General features: G+C 43.4%; 1 protein-coding gene across 1 annotated transcript; it reads right to left on the reverse strand.

The window, feature by feature from the left end:
* Window positions 1-185: 185 nt before the first annotated feature.
* On the reverse strand, window positions 186-13,634 carry tdrd7a (tudor domain containing 7 a). Its single transcript, XM_028975824.1, has 16 exons — window positions 13,428-13,634; window positions 12,536-12,680; window positions 11,797-11,916; window positions 11,253-11,464; window positions 10,894-11,169; window positions 9,032-9,318; window positions 7,270-7,459; window positions 7,064-7,175; window positions 6,779-6,978; window positions 6,497-6,631; window positions 6,180-6,263; window positions 2,442-2,576; window positions 2,243-2,353; window positions 1,197-1,606; window positions 525-685; window positions 186-439 (listed from the first exon to the last, which is right to left on the reverse strand). Exons 1-16 carry the CDS (start codon window positions 13,632-13,634, stop codon window positions 219-221), a joined length of 3,006 nt encoding a protein of 1,001 aa, XP_028831657.1. The 3' UTR covers window positions 186-218.
* Window positions 13,635-14,154: the final 520 nt, after the last annotated feature.

Below are 14,154 nucleotides of genomic sequence, written 5' to 3' on the forward strand. Positions count from 1 at the left end.
ATTTATTTCTGTCCAAATGGCCAACTCTCAATGTCTACAGGGTCAAGAAACAAAAATATATCAAACCAAACACACGTGCAATCAAATATTTACAATAATTGTGAAAATAAACTAATTCCCACAAAAAAACACAGCGGCCTTAACTACCAATAACCACTGAGAGTTAAACTACTACATTCGAACCAAACAACGGGAACTTCCTTTCTTCAGCGTGCAGCTTACGAAGCTTCATCCAGCTCGTGCACAAACGCTGCCATGGTTTTGTGGACCCAGAAGTCTCTGTTCTCTTGGGACGTGTCCACCAGGTACACGGTCACCTTCCTGTCCCACGGCTGCGCCGCTTCCTGCACGCTCTCCAGCCGCGCCACCAGCGGCTTCTTCTCCACGTGGTGCCTGAAGACCATGGATGCCTCCTCAGACCACCGGAGCTGCGTCACACCTACAAAGAGGCCAGAATCGAGCCTGGCTGTGGAGCGCAGGAGTGAAGAAAGGAAAGGAGGGGAACGGGGCGGGGCGGGGCTTACCTGCCAGCTGGGCGGGGATGGCCTGGAAGGGCAGCTGCCTGAACTCGCGGATGAGGGGCCGGAGCTGGCTGGCGGTCACCAGCTCATGTTTACCGTAGTCCAGCTCATACACTGACAAGAGTCCATTGGTGAGGATGCCGTTCACCCGCACACGGTACCAACTGCAGAGAGAGAGAGGAATTTCAGGAGTCAGAACTGCTGGACCACTGTTGGTTCTACACTACCAGTCAAAAGTCTGGACACCCCGACACTGTGGCGGTAACGGAGACAAATATGGAGCGGCTTTGAAGAGACATATTTAGTATTTGTCGTCTCTTTACCTTCATGGCTGTTTTGTTCGCTATTATAATCAAAAGGCGTGTCATGAGAGGCTCAATAACATTCAGGACTGTTGGAAACTGTCCCTGTTGTCCAACTGACTGTGGTGGAGAGAAGACACGAGTGTGAAATGCTGCAGTCACAGCATTCTTCCTGGTTTGGAGACACAAATCTTCAGCTTCTTGCTGTTCTTGTGTTTATTAATCATGCGTGTCATTTCATAGCCCCGTGTCATCAGTTTTATAAAAAAAAAAAAAACAGCACTGTACCAGTACCATTATTAAAATATGGATTGTCCCAGCTTGAAAAGTCGGAACTTTCAGGTGAGTATTAGAGCATCAGCGCTGCACTCACTTGCTCGCCACCTTCGCAGCATAAAGCCCATGGTGCTCTGGAGTGACGGGCTCATCCGCCTCCACACAATTGTAATAAAGAATCATCTCCCCCATCAGCACCATCAGTTTGTACAGGTCCTGCCACGGCTGCAGCACGAAGTGACCAGGGTGGCACGCTACGGACACAAAGGAGTCCATGTTCTCGCCCACGTTGGGCAGCTCCAAAACTGGGGGCAGCTGCGGTTCCTTGGTGGGCTCCGGCAGGACCGCGTCCACCGCGGCACGCCCCTGCGGGGCTGCAGGACTCTGTTCGCTCTTCCACAGACCTGAGGTCAGCAGCTGACGGTTGATGCTGCTGTTTATGTCCTGGCAGCAGTTGGACTGGAACAGGTAAATGTGTACCTGCCCGGCCTCATCCAGCTTCGCCAACTGTACAGATGAAACGGTCCGTCAGGGTTGCTTATGGAACATTAATAAAAAACGAGTACGGCACAAAATTCATATTTCAATATAAATTCAATAGCCTGTATGTATATTGCAGAAAATAATTTGATCCGTATATTTAAATGTAAGTCCATAGCAAAGGCGCCGCAGCAGAAGTTGTATAATAAAAGTTTTTACAAATACACCAACATATAGCATAACCGTAGCACACCAGATAAAAATCTCTGGCCAATTCTACTGAAAGTGGACTTCCTGTCACACCCAAAAAGCGAGTAAAATACCAGGTATTATTTTGATGCAAGTGATTTACAATTTTAGGATTTTATTTATTTGTCTGTGAGTTTACATAAAAAAAAAAAAAAAAAATCATGGAAATCCTGCTACGCGCTCTGTGCTCTTGGCCATTTTCCAATGGCTTGAGCTGCAAGTAGGCGTGGTTTCGCACAGGTGATGCGACTGTTTTCGTGAGGTGCGGATATTTCTACGGTAGGCCAGTATAAAATCAAAATCTCTCCTATTGGCCAAATTTATATTGCGTAGCATTTAAAGTACTAGAAGAAATCTCTGCAAACATCTAACGGCAAATTATTCATTTTAATATTGTAGGTCAGAGATCCAAACCCGCATGCTGCATTCTTTAATGGTGTCGACAGTATCTCGCAGCCACAGGATCGCCGCTGGGCTCCATGGTCCCACTTCTCCAGACAGCTCAGCCAGATAGCATTTAATTCCCTAACAGAAAAAAGATACAGAGTCTGCAGGGTTAAAAGTGTCTTATACATAAACCCATCTGTTAAGAGTTAAGAAACGCACATCGGACCTGAGCAGGGATGGTCATGAGGTCTCGCAGGAAAGGCGGTGGAATCTCACGAAGCTCAGTCACCTCCAAAGAAGCAGGAAGGCCAAGATCGAAAAAAAGCACGTCCAACACATGGTTACCATGGAGATTTATAATCTGGATTGAGGGGATGAAAGATTTAAGGACAATTAAGAAGTGGCCTTAATATCTGCAGGTTTAAGGAAACCAAATTTAAGACGTAAGACCTTTAAGGCCACTTTCATATTGCGATTAATCAGATCAATATCAAGAAAAATGTACATCACTGTAAATGCCCCAATACTGAAGTATTATTAATAAATAAAGCAATTCATTCTAATTTAATACATCTATCTTTTATTTATTTTTAACCAAACACCAAAACAAGCAGCGAATCATACGGAAAGGAAGGGTACTAGAGACCAAAAATTCAGTAATTGTTCATTTACCACGCAAGCTCACCCAGATTAAAACAATATAAATTGATTTCCAGCTCTACTCTGCGTTCCATGAATCCAGCCCCGAACACGACAGGAATGACGAACAGACTGAAGTGAGACCGAGCAGCCAATCTCAGTTTAGTCAGTAGGTAAACTTCAGGAGAATGATAATATAGTCACTTCAGACCAGGCACACATAATATAAACGGCATCATTTTGCATTCATGTAATTGCACGATCTGACAAAGTTTTTGCAGTGCTGCGCTGGTGATTCTGGACATGGGCATCGCGGAGTTAGCAGCGGATTACAAATTGTTTCATTTGATTTGAGAGAAAAAAATTAATTTTTTTTTACAAACATACGTGTGAAAGGTCAGGTTGGTTGCCTCAGAACATGAAGCTAGTGAGAATCATGAGACATCGCAGTCAAGCTCTCATTGTGGCAATGCCTGTTATAGTCTAAATTTTGGGGGTAATACATTTTAAAATGAATGAAAATTGAGTTTCTTCTTATACATTTAGTAATACTTATTTCCCTAAAATTCAGAGCAAATAGGAAAAGCACTCATGTAAATAAGCACTGAGGATGGCCAAAATAATTCAATATATATTAAATAAAATCTTCCAACAGGTTACCATGAATACTGCAAACATTACACAGAGTCATGATTGGCCCAGGAGCTCTGAATTAAATAAATGCTTGCCAACCTTACTTGACTGTTTTCAAGACCCCAAAAGCCTTTTTCACCGTTTATCACGATTTTCTTCTCGAACTGCTACTTTTTATTGTTTCTTATAACTACAATTTTAACTTGCTTTTTCTTGCAGGATACTGTTGTTGCGTATTATTGTAGTGTTATGAGCGCTCCTCCCAGAGACGAATTTGGGCTCCACCGGGATGAAGAGCCCTGGAGGGAGAGACTGATGATGGTGACGCGTGGCCTTGTTAGTGGAACGCGGCGGCTGCTGCTGCTGCTCCACCTTCGCACGGCGCTGAACAAGCTGGAGAAGGTGGCAGCGCTAATCACCACCACTGGGCATCACTGCTATAGAAATGGCAGAAGAGCAGCATCCCAATACCAATATGGTCCAGGAAATCTAATCCAGGAGCAATAACCATCACTGGTGAGTCCATTTTATGGGTGACTGAAAAATGTATTCAGCAAGGGATAAACCTCGAACTCTTACATACATTCAGTAATCCTGTAGCCTCATGGTGGCGCTGCTGGATAAGATTGATGAGGGGAGGTAGATTGTGACTGAGAGCCACTCACCAGAACAAGAGTTTTAGTCAGCAGGCCAAATGCCACCCTAACAGGTATACCCTGTCATATCCTGCCCCAAACTCATTCTGATTTTATTTCTGGCTGTGTGTACCCAGAGAGAAGCTGGTTGAACACAATGAGAAACCAGACGTATGGAGAGCAGAGATCATTTCATTTTCCTTGATAAGGAAAACTGGAAAGAGTGGCATACGAGGAAAAGCAGAGGAGAGAATAGAAATATATGTTGAGATGCTGATGTGAATGTGTTTAGACATCCTGGATAAGATTTGCGGTCAATGCCAAATTGTGGAAACATGACCTACAATGGGTAATTATATTAAATTAAAAAAATTATATTTCCAGATATGTTGATTAATCCAGATTGTGTGCTTAAATGAAAGGAAATATGTAAACATTGTTTTTTATGTTCAGATTTTCTGCAAGAGTTTCAACTAGTGGTTCCATCAGTAATGTGTCAACTCTCCAGCAGTGGACAAAGAATAGCTTTCTCCTGTTTGCATTGTCTGAAGTGTTGTAAATGAATGTAAAGTGTTCTCATAGTGTTGAAATGCCTTTTTATACTTTATATTTTTGCTGAATGTTCAATTGATCTTATTAAAACTGTACATTGTTCTATTTTGAATATGAATTAAATGGCTGCTGCATAAACTTGAGAACTTATATTAGGAAATTATATTGGACCCATATTACATGTTTAATTTAACTATTTATTAATATGAATACCTTTAAACACATGAAATGTTAATTTTGGTTTGAGTTTTTATTTTTTTGAATGCTCATAGATTCCCTTAAATTTTTTGTCAAATAAAACTAAAATAATCAGGACGTGTGTGTGTTGTTTATTTGAAATTCTGCAATAAATTGTTCTTCCACTGTTACATACTGACTGGTTATTGTGTTTAAATGTGGCTGTTAAAGGAGGGGAATTTATAGTTTCAGTAAAAAAAAAAAAAAAAAAAAAATAATAATAATAATAATAATAATAATAAAATAATAATTAAGCCTTAACACAAAGACATACAAAGTGCAGGATTCATGACTGCCTGAACTTTGGCCTCCACAGTCCAAACTTGACCCCACTTCTCCTAAGTAGGTCACAGTTGCTTTCCCAAATTCACATTTCGCGAGGTTGAGGGTTAGTGACACTTGCTGAATGCTTAAAAACTAATCTAGGGTTAACCCTAACCCTAACATCTAAGTTCTAATGTCTCTATGAGCTGGGTCCAGGTGGATTAATGGATTATATCATCTCGATAACCTTCACAGCAAGGGACTCCAGCAAGCATCTTACATATTAAGCGCTAGAAGGTAGCAGGTGCATTGCGTAACCCAAATGGCATCACCGAGCACTGCAGACAGTTATCATGTGTAGCAAAAGGCGGAGAACTCAGCAGCACGAGGAGTCAACAGAACCTGCCAATAACCTGCAGAAGATCTCATTTCATGACAACTCGAGCTGCACAAACCTTGTCTACGCAGTCTTCCATTCAAGGTAATGGAAATTAATCTGGTTTAGTGTACCACTACGTTTTCTCGCTCAACATAGCTTTTCAAGCACTCACGTCAACGTTCACAAGCACCCCTTCCCCAAATAACCAAGCCATCTAATAAACCACCAAAAATCACATCAGCAAGCAGAACAGTCCATGAGTAGCAATCTAGAGCCATAGGCGGTGCCGCTAATTCCAATCTCATACACAAACATAAAACATTATGATCCACCAAATTATTTAACGGTTACCAGAAAGAAAAGGTACAGGGTAGGCGGTATTTAAGGATTACTAGGCATTTTTAATGATATTTAAAGCCTTAGTTTTAGAAAATACAATATCACACTTATCGGCAGAAACCCTGTAATCTATACACATTAATAAATGACATTACAACAACTTGAAAAATTCTCCAATATAGTTCCTGTGTGTAATGAAAAAGGAAACAATATCTTCCCCCTCCGATTGTAACTAGATGCACAGGAGCAAGACTAAAATACGATATTTGGGGGTGGGGTTACTTACCTCAACTCGGGACCATTTTCCTTTGTGATGTGCCAAACATATCTTCCCACAGAAAGGCTTGGCCACCAGCAGCTCAGGGCTGAACTATTTGACAGACAGATTAAACACACAAAACTATTAAAGTGACAATTAATGAATAGGATACATCATTTGCTGAAAAAGATACAGGCTTTATTTCACATCCTTTGAAACAACTTTCGCTTTAACCCTTCTGTTTTATTACACGTTTAACTCAAAATTATGGTTTGTAATCTAATACAGCAAAGTAACAACTCAATCAAGTTCTGCATCGGTCCATGACGGTCCAGACTTCTTACCTGTGACCTCATATGGAGTTCTATTTTCTCCATTACGTCTCTGAGCTTGGCAAGGCCACGTGATGGCAGCTGGCAGAAAATGGCACCATCTGAGCAGATGTTAGTCACAGACACGTTCAGGTAAGTGCTGTTCACCTGTGCGCAAATACACACACACACCTTTTTCAAGAACTATCATATCACAAGCAGTGACGTGTACCACGACAGAAAAGGCGCAGGAAACGTCTAGAACCTTTGACTACTTCGAACTAAATTCAGGTTTAGCATCGCTGCTAGAGTTACCTGCAGTGGATTTGCCATGGACTTATCCTGCATGGCTTTGAGGCAGGCAGAGTTGATGTTGATGTCCTCTTCCTGGGATGTGTCATACAGAACCACCAGCGGCACATCTCGATCAAGGATTTCCGCCAGGAGAATGCGTCCGCAGGCCTTGCTCTCCAGCACACGGAGCACCTCCAGATCCACACAGAACGGACTCAGTCCTGGAGCATAAGGAGACTCACATTTCCATGGGTGCTAGTCCATAGCCATCAGGAGGTTAACAGGAGGTTCTCTGGTGCATGTTACCTGCCAGCTTGCAGGTAGATGCCTGGAAAGGGAGACTAAGGAACTGCTCATCCAGCTCCAGCAATGTGTCTTTGTACACAGCCTCAGAGAACCCATGATCTACATAATAAACCTAAACACATCAAGTGGAGTTTGTGAAGTTATCTAATACTGTTGAGATGTGTGGAAGTAAACCAGATGACTAGTTACAGCATCACTGGACCCACCTTGACCTTTTCCCTTAGAACCTCATCCAGTTGCACCCTCAGCACCTCATCATCCTCCACCATCACAGCATACAAGCCACCAACAGTCAGTTTGGAGGGGCGGAGACGTCCCCTATCCTTCACACTGTAGTACTTGCTCATGGAATCTTCCATGGCCTCCTGGACCTGGGAGTAACCTTCACCAACGTACCTTCAAAACACAAATTCAGTTTCCATAGAGGCTAATGGTTTACAGCAGTGTGGTTAGACTGCCGGTGATGTCTTATGTTTTACATGTCTACTCTAGCTACTGTTCATCGCTGGTGGAGTTTGTGACTGAGACGTAGACCTTTTTATTTATCCGTGGACATTCCACCCATGCTAAAGGGGGCGCTCTGTGCTCTGTACAGAGCAACTAATGATCTGCAGAATGTACACCCTAGCTGACAAATCTCTGGCAATCAATGAATCTAAAGTCAGATCTCCCTAAAGTCAATCAATATGTGGATGAGGGTCAGAAGCAGGTCAGAACCTGGCCAGAAGGAGCCATTTCTGCTCTGAGCGCGCTGACAGAGAACATGTTCAGGGACGCTGCAACTAACGGCGACAACACCAACCTGAGGAGAACACGACGTCAGTCAACAGCTACATCAGCAACTGCACGGATGATGTCACATCATCCGGCAGTGGTGGCCTAGCGGTTAAGGAAGCGGCCCTGTAATCAGAAGGTTGCCGGTTCGATTCCCGATCCGCCAAGGTGCCACTGAGCAAAAGCACCGTCCCCACACACTGCTCCCCGGGCGCTGGTCATGGCCGCCCACTGCTCACTCAGGGTGATGGGTTAAATGCAGAGGACAAATTTCACTGTGTGCATCGTGTGCTGTGCTGCTGTGTATCACATGTGACAATCACTTCACTTTACTTTACAGTCTTCACTTCCCAACCAAAAGCCCAAAACTTCACTTTTAGGAATGGTGACTAAGTACAGCGAGGACCAAGCTCTCCTGAGCCATTAGAGCAGCAAAATGTGCACGATTTGACAAACAGAATCAAACCACGGTAAACGTGAGAAACTTTGCAGAGTTAACTCTCGAAATGCTGCTGGACCTGACAACATCCCTGGAAGATGCTCAGAGAACATGCAGACCAGCTGGCAGATGTTTTCACAGATATCTTTAACAACGTCTCTCAAGTCTGTGCCGAAGAAGCCTTCAGTGTGTCATGTCTTTGTGACCGTCCCGTCGCATTCACACCAAACATGATGATTTGCTTTCGAGAAGACCCTGCTGCCTTCCACCCTGGACCCACTGCATTTCGCCCATCGTCTGAACTGCTTCATGGACTACGCAATCTCCACTGGATCTGGAACAGCATCTCCGGCACCACCACAACGAGCACTGGAGCGCCTCAGGTCAGTGTGCTCAGTCCAATACTCTTCACCCTGCTGACCCACAGCTCTACATCAAGTTCACCAATGACATGACGTTGTTGGGTCTCATCAGCAAGAATGATAAGTCAGCGTACAGAGATGAGGAGCAACGACTGACGGACTGGTGTAAGGTCAACAATTATTTCTGAACATGGACAAAACTGAGATGAGTTGCTCCAGGGGGGGGACTGTCCCTGTAACTACTAATTGTCACTCTGGATAAGGGCGTCTGATAAATGCCATAAATGTAGATGTATTTTTGATTATTACATGTCTGATTTAGCATGTTGTACACATGCATTAAGTTGATTTTGTACAATTTTAAACTGATACATTACAGATGCTGGAATTCACCTGAGAACGATGTTGTCAGTACTACTGGCTTCCACCAACAGAACAGATGGATAGTCCTCTTTGGGCATGACCAGCGGGGGCACAGGGGGGCGGCCATGTGGTTGGAGTGCAGGACGTCGCGTGGACACCACCTGCACAGGCTTGGCACGGTGACCTTCCAGAGGGGGAAGTGAGTAGAGGATTGCTTTCCTGTGGTTGTCAGGCATGGGGTAGTCCACCACACACATGTCAGCCAGCACAGAGAGGTCAGACAAGATGTTCAAGGGGAAGGTCAGTCCATAAGCCTCCTAAACAAAACACTTCAGGTCAGTCATAGTGACTATTTCTAGACTTCTACAAATAATTTATATTATATAAAATAACATAAATGGCTAGTGAAGTTCAAAACAATGCAAAATTGTAGAGGACATGACTTAAAAAAAAAAAACATGCTCCTTATTGAAGAATGTCATGGAAAAGCAACATTTATCAGAGCAGTTTGATCATGTACAAATGAAATAAAACAGAAAAAAAAAAAAGCTTACAGAGCTTGACTGCTCTGAATGTGAGGTCAATCCCTCACACAGGCCACACTCACTACATTTTTAAAAACATAGCAGCCATAACAATAAAACATTTAATGACGTGATCAGATTCTTTATTGTGGTGCTAAATTTGGGAAATCAGAACAAAGCAAAGTAAAACCCCGCAAATGTGTTTCAATCAGCTCCATAATTCTACAGATCTTTGTGGGTCAAAATGTTGGTGCTACCTATTCATATATGAATGTAACATAACAGTTTGTGACAAACGTAGAACACACAAAATTGCAATTCAGATTGTGGATTATGATTTTGTGCTGAAAGGATTGTAATAGGATTAAAATCCAGTGGTACAGATGGCCTGCAATATCAGTAAGGTCTGGCCTAATCAGTGCTTTTAAATACTAATTTCCCTAACAGCACAGACACTAAACTAACAAATAGACAAAGTCAAATAACATGACTGCAACACTGGGACTCCAACTCACACACAACTGCAGTTTTCCTTGAAACTAGCAATTATTATACAGCAATATATTATACCAAAATGTAAACTAATTAAGTCACTTTTTGGAACAAAATCACTTTATTCTTAAGGCTAAAGGTCGCTAGATGTGTACATATAGCTCTAAAACTTGTTCAGAAAAGTCATCTGAAAGTTTAGTCATGGCAATTGGACTTCCTTTCTTTAACGTAGACCTTAAAGTCCAGTTGCCTTGACTCAACTTTTAGACAAATTCACCTGGATGACTGAGAATCTTCACAGACATGTTCAGAAGTCCAACCACACACAAATAAATAAATCCATTGAACAGTATTGTCAGGTGTATTTAACCTGGGCATGTGCGAGTGTGTAGATCACTACTTTAATCCTCCCTGCATTATTCAGATAAAACAGATTAAAAAAAGAAAAAAAAAAAAAAAAAAAAAAAAAGTGGTGCCACAAGGCCATATGTGGAAAGTAACACACCCATCTGCTAATGCTGTCACCTAAAACAACGTTCTGAATTGCTTCTGCTGCTAAAACACTGAGAAGAGGTGAACATGGAGTGGAAGTGGTTGGGGTGGTGGCAGGGATTGCACATTGATAGCAGCTGCGGAGATACACAGTCACCAACGCAAGTCTCACAAATGCTAAGCCACGAAACGCACGTAGTGCTTGGCTTCACTGTGACTACAGTGGGAGACGAGGAAAGATCGGTATATTCACTGTGCCTAAAAATGTTGAGGCAAAATGTTTACTTCTACCTAAGGGGAGGCGTAACTGAAATTAATTGTGTAGAACTGCCTTAAGTGCACATATCTCTTAAAGATAATGTTATTTTTAGCATGCAGTGATACCTGAAAGAGCTTTGGCAGGGCATGGGCCCACAAGCCATTGCTGTACTTTTCCAACAGCTCACGCAGCATCTGCTTCATGTCAGTGCTCACTGCTTGACATGAATGCAAAGACCCCTGGGTAACAAGAACAGGGCTGGCTGGTGGAGTGAGCAAAGAGCATGCATCTAGGGAGGAAGAAAGTGGTTTATTTGGGGCTGGAGCAAGCGTCGGGCTTGACTTTATGGCAGGAGCTGGATAGACTAGGCGGTCCGCTATATTGCTTCCAGGCTTCTCAACCTGCAGACACAGATTAGAAAATCTGCATTTGAAATCGGACCAGATCATCTCAATGGATTAAAACATTTTACCAAAAGCCTTACCAAACATATATGCTTCCAGTTCTCCAAGTTCCTAACTGTGCTGACATGCAGGTCCTCTTTGAAAAAGTCCTTATACAGCTCAGGAAGCTTTGACAGCCACACTCCCCTGTTGTACTTGCAAAGGAGTTGAGTGAGATTATCTTGGATCTGTGACAAATGGCAGCTGTAGGCCAATGTGGGAGATAGCTGTGCAGTCTCCTCACATGGAGATACTAAATGGATGAGGAAAAGAAGTCATACATGGGTATTTATGTATTCATTAAATGAAAGAAATAAAAAAACAATAACCCTTATCATGAAACTCAATTATGAAGCGACTGGGAGGCTTTGCAAAAATTTGACCTACTGCTTTTATGACTGCCATTCTTGGACTGCACCCTTTTTTGCATTGTGGATCCTTGTGTTCTGCAGTTAATAAGCAGTATAAAAACTTAAATGAACTGTACAACTATGTTCCAAAATATAAATGTAAAATTCGCTTACATCTCCATCAGTGATCCAGGCTTGGGCATTTGCGGATTCTGTCTGTTGGGCTGGCACACACCTGAGTGGCTGTTCGCGATCATGGCCTGGTGACTGGGTCTTTTGTTCCTGGTTTGATGGCTTGTGCCATAACTGGAATGACTTGTGTACTGAGGCTGTCTCAGAGACGTCCGTGGCCTTGCTGTAGACAATAGGCAATATAGGTAAACATCCAACATTCACCAATGTGACTATTATTAAGCCTTTATTGACCAATACACTATTTGTCTATATATGCATAAATATACAGGACATGGATATGCATACACATACATACAGAAGTTACATTGGGAAACATTTTTAATAGCTTTGGTTAAGAATAATTAAGGTAGGGTGGTAGTAGCCTAGTGGGTGAAACACTCGCCTATGAACCAGGAGACCCAGGTTCAAACCCCACTTACTACCATTGTGTCCCTGAGCAAGACACTTAACCCTAAATTGCTCCAGGGGGGGGACTGTCCCTTGTACCTACTAATTGTAAGTCGCTCTGGATAAGGGCGTCTAGTAAATGCCGTAAATGTAAATTAAAACAATAGGTTTAACCACCAGTTCCTGGTCTGAATAAAATTTGTGCCCAAATTTTTCATCACTTATTTGCACGTCTGGTTAATTGTGTGGTGTACAAGGTCAGCAGTGAGGCCCACAATCAAGCAAACATGTCTTTTACTAAAATGTCATGGCTTTTACAATTTCGGATGGCTGGCAGCATGAATATTTTTGATCGAAGATCCCCAGTATTCCATGATTCTCGCCACTCTCACCGTTAAGAACGTAGGTGGAAGCGGGCTTCACCCTCATGTGGCAGTTGACCAGCTGAGAGCGGCCAGTCCTCTTGGAGTTGCGCTGCCTGGCTACCAACTGGGCGATATGTGCAGTCTCCTGGCAAACTGCAGCAAAACACACCGGCTGCTGGAGACACAAGTTAAAAAAAAAAAAAAAAAAAAAAAAAAAAAAAAAAAAAAAAAAAAAAAAAGGCAATAGATCTAGTTATTTTAAACTAGAACTAAAACACATTGCAGTAATGCATTCATAGAGGACCCACCCACTGTCTGGGAACTGAGCAATTCTGGGGGGAGAGAAAAAAAAAAAAAAAACTGATTTACCGAGCCACTGTTGCACAAATGTACCACTATAACCACGTATTTCTGGTCTGCCGCGGTTTCTTCTCTCTGAGGCACTGAACCAACTGCCCCCAGACCACCTTCCTGGCAACGAACTGCTGACTAGATAAGACTGGTGAAACTTCAGGTAAAGACACCAACCGCAGGCTCATTTCTTCCTGGAAGGGGGGGGGGTCCCTCTCTGGATCACTAAGTGGAGTTTTTGAAGTTATTGTCACTTGTGATACACAACCGCGCAGCACACGGTGCACACAGTGAAATTTGTCCTCTGCATTTAACCCATCACCCTTGGTGAGCAGTGGGCAGCCATGACAGGCACCCGGGGAGCAGTGTGTGGGGACGGTGCTTCGCTCAGTGGCGGCTCGGGATTCGAACCGGCAACCTTCTGATTATGGGCCGCTTCCTTATCCGCTAGGCCACCACTGCCCCATTTTGAGTGTGGCCTCAATACTGTGTGATTTTGGGCTATATAACAAATAAATGTTGTAATATAATATGCTGTATTAATATTTCTGGCCAGCACTGCGGTCACCTCTCCCGTCCGGCTGTGCTCCATTCGGACCACCGACGGGACGGAGCGCAGGAAGCCCTCCAAGGTCGGGTAGCCCATCTGCTTGTGGGGGATGAACTCCCCAGTCAGAGCGCGGTAGTCCGACTGCAGCCGCGCGGTCGAAACCCCGTTCTTGTTCGACTGAAGAACCGCCCGCAACATCTTTTTGGTCAGCTCCACGTCCACCATCCTTAAGAGGACAAAGCAGCCCGTCTTTCAGCGCCGTGCGAACCTCTACAACACGTCCGACGACTTTAATCTCTAATGAGCGACGTTCGCGAAAGTGAACTTACTTCAGAACCAAGCAGCAGCCGCTACGCCTCGGCCCTTCTGCGCGCTGCACGTGTGCGAACCGGTCGCGCGCGGAAAGGTCAAATGTCAAATCAGGCGATTAAGCGCGAAAAATATATTTACTAAATTTTAAATCAAAAGCCATAAGGCAAAATTAGGGACGCTTTTAAATGTATCCTAGTCTTCAATTATGCTGGGGAAAAACATTTAAACAGTTGAGTTCAATTTAGGAAGCAACACTGATTGAAGATCAATTTCCCATGTTGTTCTGAAAACGGAATAGACAACAGGTGGAAATTATAGGCAATTAGCAAGATGTCCCCAATAAAGGCGCGGTCCTGCAGGTGGTGACCACAGACTACTTCCTAGGCTTTCTGGATGATGTTCCTACCTGTGCTGACATGCAGGTCCTCTTTGG

This window comes from Denticeps clupeoides, chromosome 4, assembly GCF_900700375.1.
Source record: "Denticeps clupeoides chromosome 4, fDenClu1.1, whole genome shotgun sequence".
NCBI classification, from domain to species: domain Eukaryota; kingdom Metazoa; phylum Chordata; class Actinopteri; order Clupeiformes; family Denticipitidae; genus Denticeps; species Denticeps clupeoides.